Consider the following 26,099-nt stretch of genomic DNA (forward strand, 5'->3'; position numbering starts at 1 on the left):
CGGGTTTTTGTTTTTTGGTGTGGTTTTGGTGCTGCATGTCCAAAGCCATCCCTAAACTAATTATTTTCAGATAATACAAAAACAAATCTCCCAGATTTGGGGCAAAATTACTGTTAGGTTTCAATCTGACTGAATTGTTTTCTTGAAGTGATATAGGCTCTAATCTCCAGGGCTATATTATAATTTAATCTCTGTTTATAACAGAGATATTAAATATTGTTCATGTTACCTATATAAGGTCAAAATTAATATTGTTTTGGGATACTTTGTCTTGTGTAACAATTTCTAATAACAGTTCAAAACAAGGATATTATATTATCAAAAGAAATTCAGATGCTGATGATTTAGTAGTTTAGAAGATTGTGAGTCTAATAATTGTATATTTCATAATGAAGAGAGCAAAGATACATAACAATTTTAACTGAAATAAAAGTGTGATATACATTTTGTACCCTTCTCCTGACCCAAAGATGCAGGGTAGAAAAATCCATGCTAATGAATGGTTGAGAGTGTTTTTTCTGTAATAATTTCAATCTTTTTTTAGTCCTTAATGAATGGATTTATTATATTTATATTCATTGTGTTTTAGATATCTGACATCCATGTTACTGGACAGTCAGAGGATATGTCTGCTAAAGAGAGGCTACTCCTGTGGACACAGCAGACAACTGAGGGTTATGCTGGAATCCGTTGTGAAAATTTCACTACCTGCTGGCGAGATGGAAAATTATTTAACGCCATCATTCATAAATACAGGTAATTGCACAGTTTATTTTGTTTTCATCTTTACAAACATGGAAATATTTATTTGGGCATTTTAATATACATGAAGAGGCCATCCAGCAGAAAATGGGCTCTGTGGCTTTTGTCTTGCGGTAATACTACAGATGTGGAGACTAACTATGAGTTCTCTTGGGAAATCCCTTCCTTCTGTAGCCAAGAGACACATCTTTCTCAGAGCAGTCTTAATTCCAACCAGCCTACCTGAAAATATATTATGAGAACCCACCAGATATATTCAAGAGAATGCCCATATAGCCCATAATGCATTGGTTCTCAACCTTCATCATCCCAGGGACCTCTTTTGCCATATAAGAATTCTCCTGAGGCCACCATCTCCCATCTAGCCAGGTTTCCCCTCCATTTAGCAATGTGGGAAGGGTCAGGTGGTGTCAAACATTCACATCTGTCCATAACTTCCTTGGTCATAAGACTCCTAAGCTGAGGGCTTGTCTACACTTACCAGGGGATCGACGCATAGCGATTGATGCATTGGTGGTCAAATTAGGAGGTCTAGTGAAGACTCACTAACTTGACCGCAGATCGCTCTCCCGTTGACTCCTGTACTCCACCTGAACAAGAAGCACAATGGGAGTCGACGGGAGAGCGTCTCCTGTCGACATGGCATAGTGTGGACCCCGTGGTAAGTAGATCTAAGTATGTCGACTTCAGCTACGTTATTTACATAGCTAAAGTTGCGTAACTTAGATCGATCTCCCCCCGCAGTGCAGACAAGACCTGAGACACATAATCTAATTCAGGGGAATTTTGTACTGACTAGATGTCACTCATCCAGGAAAGAATTTTAAAGGGGCTATGGACAGAGTTGTTTTCTGAGTGTTACTTCCATTCCAATAGATAGTCAGAAGGAACTGCATAAATCATGCATGTCTCTCTATTTCTTTTAGTAACATTGGAAAGGTAGAGGGAAATAACCAGCAAAAAGCTGAACTGAATGACTTTGAGAGCAAATGAATCAGGCAGGATAGAGTGGTAAGGAGAACATGCATGGCCCAAGCATGTATGAGAAAAGAACAAAAAAATCACAAAGATATTGGAAGACCCAAGGAGTGGAAGAGGAATGAAATAGGATTGAAAGGGAGGAGTTTAAAGAAACAGAACAGCAATTTTTTTAAATGGACATATGCAGAGTTTTATTGTACTGTCCTTTTTCAGCTGCTTTCCCTTTATGCTATGCTCCTCCTATATTCATACATACTGTGTCTACCCGTATACACGGCCTTCCCAGGAGTGTTTATGGCACTAATTTTGTTGCTAAGAGGGTTGTTACACTTGTGGGACCTATTCCTGCTCGCACTGAAGCCAATGGAATTTTTGCCATTGACTTCAATGAGCTCCGCACGTCTTTCACTCTGTATTTTAAAGCATTAAAATAAATATCCTATAATGTCATTCTGTGTTATTATTCACAGGAGAGGAAAGTTTTTCCCAAATATATAATGGACCTTCTAAATACACAATTTCAGGGAAGTCTGTGGAAACTCAGTAAAAGAGTGGCTGCCAGCCGAAAGTTAGGCATTGCCAACAGAGAGGCCAAGCAGTGATTTCTGAGACATTGCAATCCAGGCTGAGTAGGGTGCAGCACACAGCTGTGCTGCAGCAGGAGTAGGGCAGAGATCAAATTGTGATTCACGTCCCTTCCGCCCCTTTGCTCCATTGGAAAAGCGAGCTATGCCAGGCTTTTTCCTGGAACAGCTTACTTGCATTTTTTCCAGGCACTGGCTCAGGTTTACTATCAGGAATGTTGCGGCGGGGGAACCAGGTATGATGCTCCTCAAGGGTACCCAGGGTTGTGAGGCATCTCACCATCATCTGCCCTTAGGATGCAGCAGTCTTGTCTCTGCCTGCTGTGGATCAGCTCTAAGTTTATAATCAAAGAAATAGAGATTCAAGTAACGATGAGTAAAAATATTGGAAACAAACAATTACATATAAAATAAAATCATAACAGGCTTTCTAGAGACTAAACTTTATTAACGAGTTACTCTCTTGTCTAAAGAAGTCTTTCTCCCCAGAGTTCTTTTCTGCATTTGCAACCAAGCCTGGTTGAAGCCCCTTTTTCATGAAGCAAAAGTGCTGTCTGTTTACTCCCTCTGTGAAGGGCGCCAAGGTGTCTTCTTTGCCTTCTAAATATAGTGGAACAAATCTTTGCTGTAAATCTCCAGATAGCCTTAGTGGAAGTTGAAGGTCAAAAATTGTCTTCTTACTTTAGAGCAGGGGTCAGCAACCTTTCAGAAGTGGTGTGCCGAGTCTTCATTTATTCACTCTTATTTAAGGTTTCGCGTGCCAGTAATACATTTTAATGTTTTTAGAAGGTCTCTTTCTGTAAGTCTATAATATATAACTAAACTATTGTTGTATATAAAGTTGTTGTAAACAAGGTTTTTAAAATGTTTAAGAAGCTTCATTTTAAATTAAATTAAAATGCAGAGCCCCCCAGACCGGTGGCCAGGACCCGGGCAGTGAGAGTGCCACTGAAAATCAGCTCGCGTGCCACTGAAAATCAGCTCGCGTGCCGCCTTTGGCACGCATGCCATAGGTTGCCTACCCCTGCTTTAGAGAGATAGCTAACTTTTTATCAGAATTAATAAAGAATTAGGATTATTAGAAATAGGGCTACATATGAGTATACGGAGCCACCTACGTGGATGCTGTTGCAGGATTGGGCCTTGTTTTTGTAAGTATTATTCTATGATTTTTGTAAAAACAGAAAGACATATCAAATATCTCCCATATTAGACCATTGATTAGTTTAACATTGAACTTAGCCGTGAATACTTTTTTAAATATAGCTCCTTTGTAGTTATTTTTTATTTGAACCTCCCCAAATTTACATGAATGTGTAATCTGGTACTTTTGTAAAATTCACTTATTATTTCCCATGAAGCTCTGGGATATTTCAGTGACCTGTACAGTTTTATAATTGGACTTTTTGTTTTTAAGTTTTTGGTTGAAGATGTGTGTTATTTGCTTGAGTATATTGTCTATAAAAAGGTGGGATTATACGTGTTTCATTTCAAGATGTTTTCTGTCACACAAGGGCTATAGAGTAAATTATGGATTTACAGTATGGCTAGTAAATGTATATATCTAAAATCAAAGCTAAATTTCAGTTACAAAAGTAACACTGAATGGTAAAAATTTAAAGAAATATCCAGAGAAACTATCTGTACGTAATCATAATTTTATTGAAGATTTATAATGCATTAGCGCCTGGAAACTTCTGTTACCATCGTGGCTCCTTTGTGCTAGGTGCTGTACAAATACATACGAAGACTCAGACACAATCCCTAACCCAGGGGTGGGCAAACTTTTTGGCCTGAGGGCCACATCTGGGTGGGGACATTGCATGCCGGGCCATGAATGTAGGGCTGGGGCAGGGGGTTGGGGTGTGGGAGGGAGTACGGGATGTGGGAGGGGGTGCGGTGTGCAGGAATGGGCTCAGGGCAAGTGGTTGGGGTGCAGGAGGAGTGCGGGGTGCAGGAGGGGGTGCGGAGTGTGTGGGGGGGCTCAGGGCAGGGGATTGGGATGCAGGAGATGTGCGGGGTATGGCAGGGGATTCAGGGCAGGGGGTTGGGGTGCAGGAGGGGTGCATCAGGTGGTTCAGGGCAGGGGGCTGGGTGTGTGGGGTGCAGGAGGGATTTGGGGTGCAGGCTCCGGCCCGGCGCTGCTTACCTTGGGCAGCTCTGGGGTGGCAGTGGCGCTCAGCGGAGCTAAGGCAGGCTTCCAGGAGCGGCCAACCACGTCCCTGTGGCCTCGGAGGGGGGGGAAGGGGAGGGCAGAGGGCTCAGCGTGCTGCCCTTGCCTGCGGGTACCTCCCCCGAAGCTCCCATTGGCCGCGGTTCCCCGTTCCCGGCCAATGGGAGCTGCAGGGGGCGGTGCCTGCAGGCTAGTGCAACACATGGAGCCCTCTTTCCCCCCCAACAGGGGCCACAGGGACGTGGTGCTGGCCGCTTCCGGGAGTGACGCGGGGCCAGGGCAGGCAGGGAGCTGGCAATGGGGCTGGCAATCCCACGGGCCGGATGCGGCCCGCGGTCTGTAGTTTGCCCACCCCAGCCCTAACCAGAACATCTTAGAGTCTAAGAACAAAAGTGACATGAAGAGTAGAGAGAGAAAGACACAATCAAATATGTACAGTGGTCATATATATACACAAAAACATGACACTCACCCTGAGGTGCTGAGGATCAGTTTAAAGCCCCATGAAGCACTTAGGGTGAAATTTATCTCTATGCAGGAAGCGAGTGCTGGACCTATGTACCATGTAAGACATGTTTTGAAGGCTTTTGTGAGACTGAAGTGATGCATGGGGCTTGTGCTGACCCCCAGCTCAGGGATGAATTTCACCCATAATATGAAATGAAAAGACACTGATTAGGAAAAGAGTCTGGTTAAACATAAATTAATCAACTCACTGTCTGGTGGCAACTAGAAAAGCAAACAGAACCCTGGGATGTAGAAACAAGGAAATAGACCATGCAGGAAAGAAGATCTTTGTGGTGCTACACAAAGGGTTTATGAGACTACACCTGGACTATTGTGCACAATTCTTGGCATCAAGTATCAGAGGGGTAGCCGTGTTAGTCTGGATCTGTAAAAAGCGACAAAGGGTCCTGTGGCACCTTATAGACTAACAGACGTATTGGAGCATAAGCTTTCGTGGGTGAATACCCACTTTGTCAGACTACATGCGTAGTCTACATGCCACAGGACCCTTTGTCAATTCTTGGCATGACGTTACGGGATTGGAAATGCTACAGAAGAGGGAAAAAGAATGAAAAAGAGCTCCAGGGGTTACATCTATAAGGAGGAGTTAATAAAAATGAGTTTATATAAAAATTAGGAAAGAAGAGTTAGGGTCTGGTCAAAGGCCGTTGAAGAGAATGGAAAGATATTAATAGACTTTGCACCAGGTCCTTAGCAAGGTTCATAAATAGGGCATATAAAATTTTGGTGGGCATAGGGAAAGTGGCTATCACAAAATAAAAGGAACTGAAGCCAACAAAGGACCATACACAAAAAGTATTCAGGAGAAACTTCTTTACACTGAGTAGTTCACACGGGAACAGAGAAATACAAGCTGCAGCTGTGAATGTCTTCAGAAAGGAAGTAGGAGTAAGGCATTACAAAGAACAAATGCTAGATAGAGAGGGTGGGATCAGTTTACATGTGTCATATGACTTTGTTTTGAAATATTTCTTGTGTATTCTTTCAAAACCTGTCCGCTGATGTTTTTAAAGCGTGATAAAGCATTTAACAGGCTGAATCTTCTGTGCTAAATTCAAGCCTTGTTCTATAGCAAGCATTTTCCACTTTATAAAGCAGAGGTTTGCCAGGCAAGTGTTGTTACAAGCTAAGCTACAGGACAACAGTGCACACGGCACCACAGTAATGTTAAAACATGTTGCAGGTGATCAGGCACTGACATGAATACGTTCCTTGAAGGTACAAAGAGTGATGCCAAAATTTGCAATAACATGCTGAGCAGCTTGAGGGGATGATTTGAAATGAAACTGACTATTACATAGTGTCAAACCTCAAAATGCTTGGGGGTTAAATTTAAAATAAAAAGAGATTATTTGTATCTTCTAGTTTCTGCTTGCCATTTTCTAACTTATAATTTATTGTTACTTTCTCTTTAACAAAAAGAAAACCTCAAATTTTTAGTTCATTTTGTATTCTCAGACTTTTTTTTGTTTGTTTGTTAATAATTACCCTTCATAGCTCAGATGGAATTAAAGGCCTGACAATTAATATTTTGCAGTTTGGGAAAAGAAAAAGAATTTTAAGAAAGATTTTAAAAATATTTAAGTGGGCAAACATTCTTACTTTTAATGTATTACCTGACTAAATATGGTACAGCTCAGCATTTAAGCTATTTTGTTTAAACTAAGATTTCTGTATTTAGAAATGTACGGTAGCTGCAGCTTTAACAAGGCTGCCACATTCCCTGCACTCATGTTTTCTGGCTAGTAGTAAAGAGCATAGTCGTAGTAGCTGCGGCTGGCCTGCATCAGCTTGTGTTGGGCCTGTGATCCCATCTGATTTCACAAGGTAAACATGGTTAGGCCTGGTTAGTACTTGATGGGAGACTTGCAGGAAGTCAAGTTGGTTAAGTTAGAAGGTGGCATGCTTCTCAGAAGCAGCATTGAAGTAATACCTCCATATAATGCTCTGCAGCACAGTATTGCTGGAGGATGACAGTTCCCTTTTGTAACAACTTTCAGGGTTTCCGAATCTGTTCTCGTTCTGCACTGAACAAAAACAAAATGTTTCAAACATTTTCGCAAAATGGAATTATGTCAAAATGTCCATTTTTGGATTGAAAAGGTCAGCTTGTTGGTTTGGGTCTCTCACTCTCTCTCTCTGGTCAGAAGCAACCAGAGAGCCGTAGACCTCAGAAACTTTCCTTTTGAAAATTTCACTGAAATTGCTACATCTCTGTGAAATGTCTCAGCTTTGACAAAACAGCATATTCAGATGAAAATCCAATTAGTCAAAAATATTCCAACCAGTTTTACTGCTGAGACTGCGTGTTGTCTTGGATGAGCTTTCATTAAAGATTCCATACCACTTTTTCACAAGAGTAGGAATCTTAAACCCGGTGGGTTGGCCAAATGCTAACGGGAGTAATTATATATAACTAAATACCCAATGGAATTACAGCTGGACAGTATTTAACATTCCTTGTCCTAAACGCCCACCTTCCTACCTGGGGTTAGGCATTAGTGGTGCTGGGCAGCAAGAGACACTGCTTCGGGGGCTTACAGCTCGCGCATCTCTCCTATGAAGTGTCTACTCCCTTCCTTTCCTCCTATCTTCTTCTTCCCCTGATTGGTTGGGCTCTGGCTATTCCTGTATGCAATGAGGTCGACTTACCTGGCTGTGAGGACGGCAGCGAGTCGACCGCTGCCGCTCCCTCGTCGACTCCGCTTCCACCTCTAGCGATCTGGAGTTCCGGAATCGACCGGGAGCGCGATCGGGAATCAATTTTATCACGTCTACACTAGACACGATAAATCGACCCCTGATAGAAGTGAAGTCCTGCCCAGTCTCTGTTTGATACAGCTGATGCTCCTCCATCCCACTTGGAGAAGAGAGAAGAATTACTAACCCTACAGTAACTGTGGTTCTTCAAGATGTCACAGTCAATATGTATCCCATGAGCTGCCCTCCTTCCCTGCTTTTTAGGAATCCTCAGCAATTTGAATTGAAAGGGAAGTGAGGGGAGTGGGTTTGGCCACCCTCATGGAACCACAGGGCACATGTTCAATCCTTTCAGATGCTGCTATTCAAAACCCCACCAACTCTCATGTGCCTAAGGTGCATGGACACCTATGGGAGATCCACACTGACTTCTGCAAGAACCACAGTGTCTGTAGGGTAAGTAACTGTTCTTTATGATATATGGATCTTGTAAGAGTGTTCTAGAGCTGTCTAGCAAATAGTTCCCCATTAAGGAACTTCTTTAAAAAAAAACCCTGGGAAATTTAATACCAACAACAAAACGCCTCCAATTAAAAGTCCATTAAAATTGCATTGTGAAGCACTAAAATACTGAAAATTCCAAAACCAGTTTTGCTCCTGGTGCATAGGCATTAATTTGAATTATGTGATAATATTCTATTATTCTCATAGGATACCTATATCATTCCATGTGCAGGTTGGATGATGTGCAGTGAATGAGACAGGGGTCCTCAGGATCTGTACCTGAATTGGAGGCGAATTCTGCATGTAGGGTAAACTTCCATGGACTTACTCTGCATGTACACTGGTGCAATGAACAGCATTTCTGAACGCCCTTTAGTGGACAAGGTAGATGGTGAATGAGGTGGACTACGTAGTGAATAAAGGAAGAGTTCAATCAATGAGTAGTGAGGATAAATATTATTAAACATCTCATTTACTCTGCGTTATCTACCCAACACAATGAATAAGAGAGTTGCTTTATGGCAACTAATAATATTATATAATCAGATAAGTAAGGTTTATATTGAAATGTACATGTACAAGGGGGGGGGTGAAGCTAAGTTTACGTGGACACCCTTACTATTAGCATTCCCTAATTTTTCAGTTATTTTCTGTGCAACTATAATGTTCTTTAATATAATTTTCAAATTATTTGCTAGGATTCTTTTTGCCATTCCCTTCTGAAATGCAGGATAGACCCTACCTGATTTAGAAATCCTGCAATTCTTAGACATTTTTTTATGATCACATGTTCTGACATGATCTTTAATTATTTTAGTAAATTTTCTTCCTTCCCTGAGGAATGTATGGCTCTTTCTGGCATCTGTTCTTTGTTATCGTCTGTGAACACTAAGGAAAGAATTCATTTAATATTTATAGGCGTTTTCTCATTATAGCAATTAAAAACCTAGCTAGACTATACTTAGATCTTCACTTAACTCTACATCTCCTGTCATTTCCCCTGTGTTGCTACTTAATGAAACTCATACAGTAATATAGCTACTTAATATAAGACAAGAAATATGCCTCTATTGTCTTCTTTTTTACTGCTATAGTTTAGTCAGACACCGTTTTGATTATTTTATTCAATCTGAGTTTCCCAAGAATTAAATAATTTAGTTTCTGTATATGAGATCATTTCATACATGAGTCGTCCTGTTGAACTCATTGACACCAATGACATGTGTGAAGTTACTCACGTGTATAAGCATTTGCAGGATCAGGGCATAACTTATTTTATTAAAGATAAACAGAATTGTTGACAGTAAAGTTGTTGTCTTAAAACAATGAAAAAAGAGGATATCGTTTGTACAGTGTAATTGACTAGGGAGACTAAAGATAGATAAAGATCTTTTCCACATTGAAATACCATGATCCCATTTAAAATTCCCCAAATACTGTAGCTTCTAGTTTGGATCTTGACATTTATTTCCAAGATTTATTAGATTCCAGTTATAAAAAAACCTACATGCTATGGGTAGCTCCATTGATTTCAGTAAGGCTACTCACAGACTGTAACGCTTAACACATGTGTGAATCTTCTAGGATAAAAGCCTTAGTTTCCTTGCAATGTTATCAAAGTATTATTCTCTTATTCCTCTTCATGGATCTCTATATTAAAATTGTTTTCTTGAACAGGTATTAATTTTGTCAGTTTCCTAATTGCTGTGATATTACAGTATCACTCAGTTACTTTTAACACAAATTATATCTAATTTCTAACACTGACTCTAAAATCTTTAGTGGTAGAAGAGGCGCATTTTATTAATAAAATAATTAACGACTCACTATTTGGAAGATGAGCACCTTGATTTGGGTGTGTCTCTAAGAGAGACATCTATTTTGTATGGAATGTTCCAACTTTTTGCGTGGTTTGTATTGTTTATGCATCTTTTCCAATGGCAAGGACCCAGCTTTGCTGAAAAATCAGCCATAAAATGAGTCAGTGTTATGTTTGAAGGTGAGATCGTTATCATTTTTTGAAGTTCATTTAGTTTCATTTGGTCTATACTATGTAGAAAACTGCTTAATAATTCTACACAAAATTATATCATTTTATATTTATATAAACCTCTATACTGAATGCAAAATAGCATTTGCCCTTAAAGCTTATGGGGATTTTTATTTATCCTGTCTATTGTATTTGTTTTTTACTTTTAGAAACCAAAATGCTTGTCTCCCTGGATGCTGTCTTTAACCCACTGCTCCTCCCAGAATAAGCTAGTTAAATTAATCTAAATCAGTAGGATATGCATTATAACTGCAGTATAATCAGTTAAACTTAGTAATGATTAAGAACTCATTTGAGAATAAATTATTGTTTCCATAGGTATCAGAAACATACATAACACATATACTCTAAAGCTGTACAAAGCACAGCCCTCACTTAGGGACAGATTTTGCAACCCTTACTCGTGCCGTATAGTATTTTACTCCACAGAGTATTCACTGATAGATCACAAGGGATGACACAGAGTATGTCTACATCTGGAGCTGGGGAGACATACTCACACTTCCTCCCATCATGGGTTTCTAGGATCTCTGATGGGCATGTACTCAGGGTGGCTAGCCCATCCTGCAGCTCACGTTGCCGTGGATACAGTCTGTTTTTAGCACACTAGCTCCATATGCCTTCTTGAGATGGGAATCACACACCCCGCTCCAGGTGTAGACATACTCTCAAAAGGAATCTTCTGAGCATGCCCAGAAAGAACTGCCATACTAGGTTGATGGACAGGGGCTTTTGGTGAACTGAAGGGTAATAAGCTTATGTTTGGAGAGCAATGAAGTGCTTAAAAACCACAAGAGGAACCCTCTTGTTTATTGATTTCGTGGCTCTTTTGTTCATGTAGGGGCTGGGATCAGACGAAAAGTCTAACTGAGATAAGGGGGTAGGCACCCTTTTCTCTGGCCCTAAACTTCACTGCAACTTGTCCTGTTTGGAAAGAAGAGATGGTGACTGGCTAGGGATGGAGGCACTATGTCTCCTCTGAAGTTTCAAAATACTTCCATTTGCACTTCTACTCCCCTATAAAAGATGCACCCTTGATTTTCAGTTTTAAAACCTGTTTTCTCCATTGTCCAAGTTCCAAAGGAACTCATTTTCAGTGAATCAGCCTCCAAGCTACGTTTCTGTAGGGGAGACAAGGACAGAGCCAATATGCTGAATGGAGCCTGTAGGTAAATATAAACTAGTTATTGTAGGTAGGCACAAAACGTATGGGATATACAGCTGATTAAAAATAGGATGGCTTTCACCGCAAATTTTTACTTTAATAAAATGAGGCCATGTTGTCTAGTGGATAGGGCAGTGGAGTGGGACTCAGGAGACCAGAGTTCTGTTTCCAGTCCTGCCACTAGTTTGGTGCATCACGTCTCTCCTTGTGCTATAAGTTTCCCCATCTGTAAATTGAGGATAATTATACTGACCTCCTTTGTAAAGCCCTTTGAAATCTAGGGATAGAAGATGCTATATAAGAACCAAATATTATTATTATTTTATTATAATGGGGATATGAGTATCCATGTTTTGTGCAGGGTTTTGGAGATAGGAATGTATGTATTGTGGCAAATTGCCAGCACTACTATGATGGGTCTCGTGCTTTCTCTTCTTGGGTGGGGGTTCAGGGCGCCATTTCTTGCCCCTGAACTGGAATATTAACTGCCCTACTAGTGTCCTATAGGAGGGGAGTGGAGAGGGAGGGACCCGGGCCCGCCCTCTACTCCGGGTCCCAGCCCAGGGGCCCTAGGGATAGTGGTAAACCACTTGAACTAGCGGTTCCTTCCCCTGGGCTACTTCCCTCTCCTGCCCTTCAGCTTGTGTGTGTGTGTATATGGGGGGGGGGGGGGCTTCCTGCCCTCCCTCTGCACAAGCCAGGTGTCCCTTTACCTAGGATCTTGGTCTTCTTAGCCCACCGCAGCCAAACTTTCCTCTGGTTCCCTCCAAACTGCTCTCTGCTCCAACACCAATCCACTCTGTTTCTACTCCTTCACACTGTTCTCTGCTCCAACACCAATCCTCTCTGCTCCAACTCCTTCCCTGTCTGATTGAAGCAGGGGGTTTTTATCAGGTGACTGGCTTCAGGTGCTCTAATTGGCTTCAGGTGCTTTAATTGGCTTTAGGTGCTTTAATTAATCTATAGCAAACTTTCTTCCAGGTACAGGGAATAAGGCTCCCTTCTAACCCTCTCCTGCTGCCCTCTGGCCATGCTGTATCACAGTATAAAATGTGTGGTATTTCACATCCATGTTTGTTTTAAGTGTTGGGATGCAGTAGCAGCATTTACCTGAAGTGATTGATGAATGCTATAACAGTTGTTTTTATTAATTTAACTATGTCACCATAAGAGATCTCTTCCATTTGAGTACTTTATAGATTTTAGTCAGTGTATTGGAGCTTATTTTTATTGTGAAAAGACAAGGCTTTCACACCAACTTGCCTGATCTTGTTCTGCAAGTTGACAGTTGAATAGGTGTCCTTTTGTATTTCATGCTGGTTTTACCAGCAAGTGTGAAATGCTTGGAAAGAAAGCAGAATGAAAAAAACCAACAACGTATGTTTTATACAGAAAATAATTTTTTTCGTAATGTATGTTGTGAAGTAAATCATTATTAAGCTAGAATCTGTATTAGTGTGACCATGACATAGATTAGTGTGTTCCTTTTTCAATAATTATTTATACCTTTCTGTTAATTGCAGTGAAATTCAAAGAATAACATGAGCCTGATTCTGCTCCCATTAAAATCAATAGAGAAAACAAACTCCATCAGGGTAACAGTAGTTTAGGATTATGATCAATTTTTTATGAATGTGCCCTCAAGAAAGCACAAGAAAACTGTGTGATTCTAACTGCCTGCAAGAACTATATTTCTGGTCACATGGGGTGTAGCAAAGTTAATGTAGCTTTTGGGATGGGGGGGAGGGGATTGGTGTGCTGGAAAAACACATGATGTATTTATTGGTTTTTGAAAATGTGAAACATTTTGAACTTTTTGCTTCAATGTGTTTCTATTGCAAATGTCTTCAAACTTTTCCTGGTGGAGTTGTATGAAAATGGGCAATTTCTTCCAGGTAGCATTTGCGTTTTCCCCCCTCAAGTATAAAAATGAGAAAATTGAGGGAGGGAGCCGATCCCTAAAGCTGACACTCACGTAATCTGTTTTACGGGATCTGAGCATGAAAAAATATAAATGTTTTTGTATTTTGATAGACTTGAGTGGGCAACTCCTTTTTTAATGTTAACATTCTCCTCCTGCTATCAGCACTATCAGCTTTATAGGAAGCCATTCAACTCAATCTCAGAGATGCAGCTATGACAAAGACATAGTTTCTGCTTCTGGTTTATTTCTTTGTCTCTCTTCCTCTCCCTCTCCCGCCATTTGGGTTGTTGGTTTTTGTTTTGCTTTAAACATGGGCCTGGTTTTTTGGTGCAGAGCACCTATGACTTCAGTTGATTTCAGTGGGAGCTGTGGGTGCTCCGCACGTTTGAAAATCACCTCTTCTTCTCATTTGCTAAGGCTGGCAGTGTTCTCGGTGCTGTACAAGGCACTAATGAAGACTGTCCCTGTGCTGAGGAATTGACAGTCTAGGAGCCAGACAAATACATACGTGGGAAAGCTAAGGAGCAGTGCTAATTTTGACATTTAAAACATAAAATACGGGGATAGTAATGGTCTGATGTTGGCATGAGTTAGCATTTGTGGACCTCATGAAAAATGTAGGCTTACAGGAAAGCTCTGAACAAGAGACAGAATTGAAAGACATTAAAATAGGGATGTTGTTCCAGGAATGAGGGATTGGGTGGCCCATGAAAGAAGGCATGAAGACAAGAAAGAGGTGAGGGTAGTTTCTTTAGTGCAGCAAAGGGCACAAGGTGGAACACAATAATGACCAGAGTAGATATGTAAGCAGGAGTATACAGACACTTAAAGTGAGGGCCAAAGTCTTAAGCTTGCTTTGGAAGGTGAGAGGGTGCCAGCAGAAGGGAATAATCAGGTTGTAGTTGTCTGCTGCACTGAAAAAATTCTTATTAGGTTATAAAAACTGAACAAACAGAAAGTTTTTTTTAAAAATGTGAAGCAAAAACGGATAGGTGTACACAGCTGTACTTATTATTAGTTACCACATGCTCTTAAAACAGTTTTTTTTAGAATAACACTACTCGTTGTAGAGATCTTTTAAAGTACTGCACTGTTCTGTTACAACAATTATATTTTCAAACATGTAAAGACTTACTGTAATTGTTGTTTTTGTTTTACAGGCCGGACCTGATAGACATGAATACCGTTGCTGTTCAAAGCAACCTTGCAAATTTAGAACATGCTTTTTATGTAGCAGAAAAACTAGGTGTCACCAGACTTCTGGATCCGGAAGGTGAGTTGATTCTTAAAGACTTCACTGCAAAACAAGGTGGCATCTCTGAAATGCTTCCAGTTCCACACTTAGGGCCAGTTAGGCAGAACTTCAGGGACTCGATGCGTGGCTGAGATGATGGTGTTCAGAGGAGGGATTTAGATTGATTAGAAACCGGGGAACCTTTTGGGAACGGAAGAGCCACAGAAAGGATAGGTTCCACCTAACCCAAAACAGAACAAGATTGCTGGCAAGTCAAATTAAAAAGCTCATAGAGGAGTTTTTAAACTAAGAGCTGGGGGAAAGCCAACAGGTGCAGAGGAAGCATGGTTCAGAAAGAGACATCCCTTAGGGATTTATTAAAGGGGATTCTCTATATCCCAGTAAAAAGGAGAGGATAGAAGTTGATAAAGTACAGGTAGGAACTGAAGAGAAACAATCAAATGAAAGAGTCCCATTCTATTACATCACATGAAGGCAGACAACTAATTATTGATACATTTTAGAAGTACTTGTATATGAATGCAAGAAGCCTAAAATAGGTGAACTTGAGTGCCTGGTAATAAATGAGGATATTGATATAATAGGTATCACAGAAACTTAATGGAATGGTGATAATCAGTGCACTATGGTAATACCAGGGTACAAAAATATATAGGACTGAGAGAGTAGGTTGTGTTGGTGGGGGAGTGGCACTACATGCGAAAGAAAGCATAGAGTCAAATATAATAAAAGTCTTAAATGAATCAAACAGTACCACAGAATCTCTATGGTTAGAAATTCCATGCTTGAATAATAATAATATAGCAGTAGGAATATAATACCATCCATCTGACCAGGATAGTGACAGTGATTGTGAAACGATCAGGGAGATTAGAGATGCTACAAAAACAGAAAATCTAATAATAATAGGAGATTTCAACCATCCCCATATTAACCTGGTATGTGCCTCTTCAGGATGGGATGCAGAGATAAAATTTCTAGGCACCATTAATGAATGCTTTTTGGAGCCACTGTTGGAAGACAGGATAATGGGCTAGATGGACCATTGGTCTTTACCCAGCTGGTCATTCTTATGTTCTTATGTTAAAATATAATCTGACCATCTGCAGGCTGTAGAGTATTTGTGAACATTCTTCACCACAGAATCTTGTTCTGTTCTTAGATGTTGATGTCTCCACTCCTGATGAGAAGTCAGTAATAACTTATGTGTCATCACTTTATGATGCATTTCCCAAAGTACTGGAAGGCGGCGAAGGCATCAGTGCAAATGTAAGTAAGCGAGTAACACCTATGAAGCATGGCAGCTTCATTGACATGCCTTGATTTTAGAAGGTTTCAACTCAGCATTGCAGTTAGCTACATTCTCCATAGACTGGTATAACAACAATAATAAAATAATACTACAAAATAACACAATTGAAAGTTTTTTCATGTTGTCAATAACTCGACTCTTGGTTTCATGAGCTCCACATGATTTAAAAGACTAACAATAGTGCACTTGCTTTACAGATGAAGATATTGAAGCAGAGAACTTAACTAATAAATAATGATTTGCCCAAAGCCACGGAGAGGCTAGAATCAGAGCTGGGATCGTAACTCAGAATCTTTTGGCTTCCAGTCCTGTGGTCAGACCACTAGGTCACACTCTGTTTATTATCTCCCTTGAATGGTAGTAGAACTAGGAAGCTTCCATGTCACCATTAGAAATAGTTGAGGCCAAATCCTATTGGCCTTACTCATGCAAGTTTCTCAATTGATTTAATTGGGATTTTTTTATGTGATTATGACAAAGGTACCAGAATATGGTGAATGCCATTTTGGAATTGCTAAGCTTGGGAATTTATTTTGCTGTATGCATCTGAAGCGCTGCATCCTTTTAAACTGAGACTACAAAAGAAATAGAAAAAAAATAAGTTGTTCTTGTTTTCTGATCTGCTGACTGTGATGTGCTTTTCTAGGATGTTGAAGTCAAGTGGGTTGAATACCAGAATATGGTGAACTACCTCATCCAGTGGATCAGGCACCATATCACAATAATGTCTGACAGAACATTTCCAAACAATCCTGTAGAACTGAAGGTGAGACACGCGGTCATACACGTACTTTGTTTGATGGACAGTAGAAAAAAATGAAGATTCTTATTTTATGCAATGAAATCAAAGAGCAGCGTAATAATGTCATCTTTTTTTTAATTTAAGAAACCTTGTAGCTTTCCTGAGACCCTGTGTTCCCAAAGTTAAGCATAGGAGAGTATGATATGGCATTGTTCAAATTATTCACAGGACTCCAAATGTTTATTTTGTAAAAAGATAAAATGTATTAGGTTTGGAAATATGAAATATGCAATACATATGGGCCAGATCCCCTGAGCTGCTGAGGTTCCTTTGTGTCTCTGGAGCAAATGAGATGCCCAGCCAAGTTCGGTTTTATGTAAATTCTGTCACCCACCCGCCAGCCACCCCCAGATGTTAGCTTGAAAGAGCAGGAGTAGTTCTTTGCATGCATGCATGGATGGTGGCCATGATGAAACCCATTGAAAATCCTACCTTTTGATTATCACCCCTCTCCCCCTGCCCCAGATACAAGAAATGTTTTGTTAGTGTCTTAACCTGCACAAGCAGATTTTTCACTGGTGGGCAAAGAATTTTTTATGCAAATCTTTAATAGAACAATATAAGAACATAAGCCTATTAAACATAATGGAATGTGGTGAAGAAGTAGTAAAATACTCCCTTTTAGGAAATAGCTGGTGATATGTATTTATATTTCTCCAGGCACTTTATAACCAATACTTACAGTTTAAGGAAACAGAAATTCCACCAAAGGAGATAGATAAATCAAAAATTAAACGTCTTTATAAACTGCTGGAGGTAAGCTGTACTTTTTGTACTTCATTATATTCACTGTATAGTATTTCTGGTTTTTTGTTTATGTTAACCAGACATTATTTGTTTTTGAAGGTCTGGATAGAATTTGGACGCATCAAACTCCCTCAAGGCTACCATCCAAATGATATAGAAAAAGAGTGGGGAAAACTTATTATTGCCATGCTGGAAAGGGAGAAAACCCTTCGACCTGAAGTAGAGCGGTATGCTAGTGAATGTTTGACGGGAGTGGTTCATTTTCTTTCTGCTCTTTTGCCTTACACTGGAAACTGTGGATGTCTTTTCCCTGCTAAAATCTACATTATTATTTTAGCTTGAAGAATGCTCACAGATTTTTTTCAAGCCTGTAGATCTTTTTCTGATCTATAGTTTCAGGATCCATATGGTAATGAGTTGGGGGGTCTCAGCCAGTCCAGAATGAATAGTATCTGTGCCTCAATCAAAGTACTTAACTTTAATGAAATTCTCCCCTACACAACAGGTCATGACAAGGTCTATGCACCACTTAAATTCCATTTAAACCCTATTCTGAGGGCTTAAGGAGAATTTAAGTATGGCACTGGCTTTTTGCCCAGGGATTAATTTCAGCCCATGCACACAAGCATATCTGAAGCTCCGTTTTTTGGGTCAATTCAAACTATATTGCACTCAAGTATATACAAAGCATTTAAACGTACAAAATATTTGAGAGCAATCCTGCATGAGTAGTGGAATATGTGATCTGATGTCTTTTCCATCACGAATGTCTATGATTATGTGTATGTTGAACATTACTGAGATCTTGGGCCAGGCCTAAGAACAGGTTTTGTTTTTGCAGGTACAATTTTGAGACCACAAAAAATTGCACTGGCACAAACAGAGTCCATCACTGGAAATCAGGCCTATTGTGTTTTAGAGGAATTATCTAAACTGAAACGGGCTCCTGGCTACTAAGAGTTTGGGTTAAACTTATCCAAGTGTATGCATAGACCCCTGCAGCAGAGAGTCTGCAGGGGAGAGATTAAAGTGGCAGAAGAGGGGCCAAAGGCACCCAGGTTTGACTGACATATAAGGGTGCTGAATGAACAGGGAGCATGGCTAAGGTGGGTGAGGATGTGCTGATTCAGAGCATCCTCTGCTGATGGGGAATGTAAAGCTCCCCCCAACAGGCAGAGCAAAACGTAGGAGGACAGTGGTGGAAACACTGACCTGTTCCTGATGTGACTTGAGGGTGACTGTGCTGAGGTGTGAGGGTGTGTGAAATTGGCCTATAGTTGTATTCAGACTCACAAAAAGCTTTTATCATATTTTCAAATTGATTAAGACCTCATAAACATAAACTTCCCTCCACCTCCACATATTTTATATTAATCAAATACATTTAAATATAACCAAGTTGTCAGTTATGTGGGTCACCACTGCAAGATAAGGAGAGAAATTAATAATCTGAGTAGTGTTAGATCACTGAGACATTTATATTATTGATTGGGTTGGGAAACAGGAGTTTGCCTCATAAACTGATAACTAGTATCCATTGCCAGAGCATATTGCTCTTTGTTTGGTACAAACATGGACCACTGCAGCCTGAACTGCAGAATAGGATTTAATTGTGGCAAAAATGATAGCTGGGCTGATACTCAAAGATAGTTGTGAGTGACTGGCCACATCCGGAGCACCCCCTCAAGGCTTGGGCTTACACTATAAGCAGCCTGCCTCAGTTTCCCCTGAAGGGGATTCTTAAACTCCACACAACCCTTTTTGTCTGTTCACAATACCGTTTGCTGCTACTTGGAATCTGAGTTTATTCAGATAAAATCTTTATTAATGATCTGGATGATGGGATTAATTGCGCCCTCAGCAAGTTCGCAGATGACACTAAGCTGGGGGGAGAGGTAGATACGCTGAAGGGTAGGGATAGGGTCCAGAGTGACCTAGACAAATTGGGCCAAAAGAAATCTGATGAGGCTCAACAAGGACAAGTGCAGAGTTCTGCATTTAGGAAGGAAGAATCCCATGCACCGCTACAGGCTGGGGACTGACTGGCTAAGCAGCAGTTCTGCAGAAAGGGACCTGGGGATTACAGTGGATGAGAAGCTGGATATGAGTTAGCAGTGTGCTCTTGTTGCCAAGAAGGCCAATGGCATATTGGGCTGTATTAGTAGGAGCATTGCCAGCAGATCGAGGGAAGTGATTATTCCCCTCTATTCAGCACTGGTGAGGCCACACCTGGAGTATTGCGTCCGGTTTTGGTCCCCCCAGTACAGAAGGGATGTGGACAAATTGGAGAGAGTCCAGTGGAGGGCAATGAAAATGATTAGAGGGCTGGGGCACATGACTTACGAGGAGAGGCTGAGGGAACTGGGGTTATTTAGTCTGCAGAAGAGAAGAATGAGGGGGGATTTGATAGCAGCCTTCAATTACCTGAAGGGGGTTCCAAAGAGGATGGAGCTAGGCTGTTCTCAGTGGTGGCAGATGACAGAATAAGAAGCAGTGGTCTCAAGTTGCAGTGGGGAAGGTCTAAGTTGGATATTAGGAAACACTATTTCACTAGGAGGGTGGTGAAGCACTGGAATGGGTTACCTAGGGAGGTGGTGGAATCTCCATCCTTAGAGGTTTTTAATGTCAGGCTTGACAAAGCCCTGGCTGGGATGATTTAGTTGGTGTTGGTCCTGCTTTGATCAGGGGCTTGGACTAGATGACCTCCTGAGGTCTCTTCCAACCATAATATTCTATGATTCTATGAAATAAACTCAAAAATAAAACTCAAAGTCCCAAAATAAATTCCATCCGTTTTACCCTCTTGTCAGGTCATTCCCAGGCCTTTCCTGCCTGTAGTCTCAGTCCCACATCCCAGGACTCTCTGCTAGAGCCTGCTCACTCATAGCAGTCTCTGATCTCCCTAAGCATCCTTCCTTCATTGCACCCACTGTTGCTTTTAAAAGGAAAACCACCTGATCTCTCTCCGGTGTGCTCTTCAGCTGGCCTCAAGATGTAAGGGGCAAGCCACCCTGTTACAATGGTAAATTGCTAAAACTCTGTCCCTTAGACTTGTAAACATTAGGAAAACGTCAGTTCGGGTGGGTAGCTAGTGGCCGGTTGGAACGTGGAATAATATGTGGTGGGTGAGGAAAGCCTGGTAGCTTGCCTGTAGTGGTCAAGGGCCAAACAGGGGTTCCTATTTGTCAAGCTAGTGGGATTGAAACCATCAGAGAGATAAGCCTGCTCAGTCTCTGCGAGGGTAGCTTGTGTCCTTTATATTTTTAAAGCAGCAGCGCTGTAATATGGATGTGGTTTTATAGAGGGCTGGAAGCAGGAGTTAAAATGGAGAAAAAATCAGTTAAGAATGAAAGGCTGAATGATTTTTATGTATATGTATTTATATATTAAAAATCAAGAAAAATATGGGTTTTGCCTTCTTTTCCTTATGGTCAGAAAGCCTTGGAGCTGTCAGGTCAGAATGCTGAAGAAAGTAAGGTGATGTCTTCAGGATTACAGTTTGGTGTGACAGGGGAATAAAATAAACATGCTTGTCTGGACAGTAGAATAATAGTAGTGGATTGGACAGTGTACAAGGGTATAGAGTTTACCAATTATGGGCCTGATGTGTTACTCCCGTTTTACACTGGCGTAACTCCATTAAAATCAGGGGACTCACACCAGCATAAATCTGGAATTTATTGTGGTGAATCAAGCTCTTTTTACTTCTTTTAATATAACTTTTAATTCAAGATTTGCACAACCCTGTAGTGAGTTTATAATATAAGTTTGTTCCTTTAGCTTGTTGAAATTGGTTAAGACTTATATTAAATATTTGGCACCTCTATCTCCCAGTGACGCCCTAGTCATTCTGTTTAGTCCATACTTGCAGAGCTTTTTAATGCAAGGTAGGGAAGCCAAACTCAAACTAGCATACATAGCTCTAGGCAAACTCCTTTGAAGAGCCATCCGAGTATTACTTGCTGGGCGTTGAATGTGCATGTTGAAGCCTATTTAAAGAAGGAATGCTGGGTGTTTCAAAAGCCAGTGGAGAGATTTCATCCCTGGAAGCTGTACATTTTGCCAGAGTTTTTTCCTTTTCCAATAGATGTAAATGGCCAAAGGGACAGTGCTCCTGGTGTAAAAATGAACAGCAGTAGTTATGGCTACCACAGTAGCGATTCCTTGTTTAGCAACAGCACTGGCACTCGAACCAGCATTGACTCCAATGAGAATTTCCTTTCTGTGAATTGTGGACCGACACTGATTAATTCTTGTATAAGCTTTGGCAATGGCACTTTAGAAGAATCTAGGTACATCGGCATAAATTCTGGCGTTTGATGCAGGATATTTTCTTTTGCATTGCAATGTGGATAATAAATAACATTTTTTAAAATATTCTGTGGTGTCTTTTAGGTTGGAAATGTTGCAGCAAATTGCAAACCGAGTTCAGCGGGACATCCTGGGCTGTGAAGACAAACTGATACTTGCTCGGAATGCTCTGCAGTCTGTAAGTCAAATATGAATTCTCTTTTTGGGTGTGTTTGTGAACTTTTTGGCACTGAAATCTTTACAGTTTTTTAAATCTTACTTTCAGAACTTTTGATTGACTATTTGAGTAACTGATATTTTCACCTTTTCGGAATTTTTTTTCTTTAGTTAACATTTCTGGAAGAGAATACTGTACATTACATAGAATTCATTCTACTAGGTTTTTACCAGTAATTATTTAAGATAAAAAAAATAGCTTACAGTGAAAGTAAAACCTCTACAAAGTACTTCTCCATTTAGCTGTAGGATTTAATTGCTGGTATTTATCATTCCAAAACACAGGATGCCAAGCGATTAGAATCAGGGCTACAGTTCCAGAATGAAGCAGAGATAGCTGGATATATACTTGAATGTGAGAATCTTCTGCGCCAACAAGTAATTGATGCCCAAATTCTTATTGATGGAAAATCTTATCAGGCAGATCAACTGGTACAGAGGTATTTCATACTTTTATTTAAGTGTATAAATACACATTGTGTATGTGTATTGTAGCCCAGAGTGTCAAACCTAAATGCCTATGGTTAAGCTCCTAAATCCGTAATTGTCAGTCCAAATAAAAATAACCGGATGTTCAGAGGTGTTGAGCGCCCACTACTCTCATTGAACTCAATGGGAGCTGCATGTGCTCAGCACTCTGAAAATCAGGTCACTTACCTGGGTGCCATTTAGGTGTTTAACTTTATTAGACACCCAAGTTTGAACATTATGGGTGTTTTTATTGTGCTTAAAATGGTTACCCTTAAAACCTACTAATTTTGTTCTAGATCAGGAATCGGCAACCTTTCAGAAGTGGTGTGCCGAGTCTTCATTTATTCACTCTGATTTAAGGTTTCGCGTGCCAGTAATACATTTTAACGTTTTTAAAAGGTCTCTTTCTATAAGTCTATAATATGTAACTAAACTATTGTTGTATGTAAAGTAAATAAGGTTTTTAAAATGTTTAAGAAGCTTCATTTAAAATTAAACTAAAATGCAGAGCCTCCCGGACAGGTGGCCAGGAGAATGCCACTGAAAATCAGCTCGCGTGCCGCCTTCGGCACACGTGCCATAGGTTGCCTACCCCCGTTCTAGATAAATAGAGATACGATTTGCATCAGTAGTTGCAGCGTACCCGGAAAGGTAGTAGCAGGCTAACGTCGGTTCACAAACAGCAGTTTGTGCAACCAGAAGCCTACACTGTAGTAATAGGGTGTCATTTTATGGAAAAGCAACATGTCCCCAAAGAGTGGCAGAGTTAAACCTGAAGCTGGTGAGAGCAAGCACAGGATATCTGCTTCGGCACTGAGCTGTAAACAACTCCCTGCAGCTAATTAAGCCACCCCAGCATGTAGTATCCTGCCTTGCAACAGCAAGATTTCTCTTTTGCTGGTTGTGTCTGGCTTTGCATTTGGTACATGCTACTGCACATGTTATGTTGGTTTTCTGGGTTATTGCCAGGATTTTGCCCATACTAACACACACACAAGTATGCATGTATAGGTGACACAATACATACATGTCACTTTTAGAGCTGTTTACTAGATAATATAAATGTGCTAATGTAGAAAGCTTATATTGGAACTAGTGTAGTAATAAGTAAAGTCTATAGTAAATAGTAGTACTGAGGTACTAATAGTGTAAATGTATGTTTAACTAGAATATGTAAAACATACAAGATAGCTTTCATTTATATTGCTATAGTTCAGTTAATTATATTGTTTCACAAAAATGCTTTCACAAACTTTCAATGAGATTGTTTGTTTTGTTTTCTTTAGTAAATGTAATTTCTTTATAGGGTTGCTAAACTTCGAGATGATCTTATGGCCTTAAGGACCGAATGTTCTTCAATATTCAGCAAGGGGCGCACACTGACAACAGAACAGACGAAGCTGATGATTTCGGGAATAACACAAAGCTTAAACTCAGGATTTGCACCAAACTTAAACCCTGATTTAAACTCTGGAATGACCCAGAGTTTAACACCTTTGACTTCTTCCAGTCTGACATCAGGCCTCTCATCAGGTCTTACTTCAAGACTGACTCCAGCAATCACACCAGCTTATACACCAGGCTTTCCACCACGGATAATTCAAACTTATGTAACAGGAGTTGACACCAATGCACTGCAAACACTCAAGCTGATGCAAATCCGAAAGCCCCTCATGAAATCAGCTTTTGTTGATCAAAATTTAACAGAAGAAGAAGTCAACATGAAATTTGTCCAGGACCTCTTGAACTGGGTAGATGAAATGCAGGTAATGTCTTTATGCGAACACCTCTTAGTCTGCTTTAGTCATTTCCTTTATTTTCTGACGAGCTTTGGTTAATTTTTCATTTTTGTTTATAAGGTGCAACTTGATCGAACAGAATGGGGTTCAGATCTGCCAAGCGTTGAAAGCCATTTAGAACATCATAAAAATGTCCATAGAGCTATAGAAGATTTTGAATCAAGCCTTAAAGAAGCTAAAATCAGTGAGGTACACCACTGTACTTTTTATTTCTTGAGGTTACTTTTTTTAATTGAATTACTCATGAGGTAATTACTGGTTATACAACTGCACTTGGATTTCAGAACCTTTCTTTGGTTTTATGTATGATTGCCAGATGAATTAGCATTATACAAATTAATATAATATTTGAGAATAACTGTTAATGTGGCTAATTTTTTTGTTGTCCTTTAACCTTATCTACTGTACACAGATCCAAATGACTGCCCCTCTTAAACTCAATTATGCAGAAAAATTACACAAACTGGAGAGTCAGTATGCAAAACTCTTGGTAAGATCATTATATCTCTTCGATGTTCAACTTTTAAATGTGTGTTGCTTTGATAATGGCAGGGTTTTTAAATTAATTTTTTTTTAAGAATACATCAAGAAATCAAGAAAGGCACCTTGATACCCTGCACAATTTTGTGTCCCGTGCCACTGGAGAGCTTATATGGCTGAATGAAAAAGAAGAGGAGGAGGTTGCGTATGACTGGAGTGAAAGAAACTCCAATATATCAAGAAAAAAGGAGTACCATGCAGTAAGCATTGCTAATGTAATCCAAAAGGAAATAATTAAATTACATTTAATAATTTAACAAGTTTCTAAAATATCTAATTTTTTTTATTAAAAAAAAAGGATTTAATGAGAGAACTTGATCAAAAGGAAGAAGTTATTAAATCAGTTCAGGAAATAGCAGAGCAGCTACTCCTGGAAAATCACCCTGCAAGGCTGACTATTGAGGTAAGTCAAGAAGTCTAGCACACAAACCGGAAAACAATATTGTGATTTAAGTCTTCATGACTTTTTGCTGATGGGATAATTCGTTAATAAGTTCAGACAATAAGAGTTTTTCCTTTTCTGTGTCCTGGTGTGGCTCTGTGCCTCACTTTCAATGAAATAAGTGTTTTTAAACATTTATGGCTAAATCCTGGAGTCCTACTCGGTTTTTACTTAGGGCTAGTCTACACTACTGCTTAAGTCGATGTAATTTACGTTGCTCAGGGGTGTGATTATGTTGCCCCCCTGAGCAACATAAGTTATAGGGACTTAAATCGGTGTCCACACCACGCTATGTCAACGGGAGAGCGCTCTCCCGTCGCCATAGCACGTCTTTGCCAGATGCACTACAGTGGTGCAGTTGGGTAGACTTGCCCGTAGTCAAAGCTCCTATTGAAATGTAAGAAGGAGTAAGGACTCCATGATGGGCCCTTACAACCATATTTTGCCTTCAACTCTCGCATGCAGTTTCCATTGATGTTAATGGGAATTGCACATGCAGATTGAAGGCACAGAATAGCCCTTAATTTGTTTTTCTCCCCCTTTGAGCTGGAAAAGGTATCCCTACAGCATTTCCAGTCACAAATATTTTATCATATTGTTTCCTTTTAAGGTCTGGGGTTTGGTTTCATGACCTTATTATTAATAAATTACAGAAATTGTTTGGACATTGGAATGTAACAAAGTGGCCTGATTTATTTTGGACTTGAATCAGGCTCTATATTGTAGGTAATCTGTTTACATAAAAAATATTGTAGCTACTGTAGGTGCTTTTACAAGCCTCCAAAGGAGAGTGTCAGATTGTTTTCCCTGCAGATACTCATGTCAAGAATAGA

At 40.1% G+C, this 26,099-nt stretch overlaps 1 protein-coding gene across 2 annotated transcripts in view; it reads left to right on the top strand.

Annotated features, from left to right (window-relative positions):
* DST (dystonin) overlaps positions 1 to 26,099 on the top strand; it is a 361,566-nt gene that overhangs the window by 138,498 nt on the left and 196,969 nt on the right. The window contains exons 6-18 of one of the 2 annotated variants that reach the window (XM_026654897.1): positions 590 to 756; positions 14,532 to 14,644; positions 15,789 to 15,895; positions 16,585 to 16,704; positions 17,401 to 17,496; positions 17,587 to 17,714; positions 21,883 to 21,976; positions 22,300 to 22,454; positions 23,792 to 24,251; positions 24,345 to 24,473; positions 24,697 to 24,774; positions 24,863 to 25,024; positions 25,123 to 25,227. In XM_026654897.1, coding sequence (XP_026510682.1) covers positions 590 to 756; positions 14,532 to 14,644; positions 15,789 to 15,895; positions 16,585 to 16,704; positions 17,401 to 17,496; positions 17,587 to 17,714; positions 21,883 to 21,976; positions 22,300 to 22,454; positions 23,792 to 24,251; positions 24,345 to 24,473; positions 24,697 to 24,774; positions 24,863 to 25,024; positions 25,123 to 25,227 — 1,914 coding nt within the window. Of the gene's footprint in view, positions 1 to 589; positions 757 to 14,531; positions 14,645 to 15,788; positions 15,896 to 16,584; positions 16,705 to 17,400; positions 17,497 to 17,586; positions 17,715 to 21,612; positions 21,780 to 21,882; positions 21,977 to 22,299; positions 22,455 to 23,791; positions 24,252 to 24,344; positions 24,474 to 24,696; positions 24,775 to 24,862; positions 25,025 to 25,122; positions 25,228 to 26,099 lie in introns of those variants that run through there. The other variant, XM_026654900.1, reaches the window with a different exon arrangement.

This window comes from Terrapene carolina, unplaced genomic scaffold (assembly GCF_002925995.2).
Source record: "Terrapene carolina triunguis isolate 2854851 unplaced genomic scaffold, T_m_triunguis-2.0 Scaffold42, whole genome shotgun sequence".
NCBI lineage: Eukaryota > Metazoa > Chordata > Testudines > Emydidae > Terrapene > Terrapene triunguis.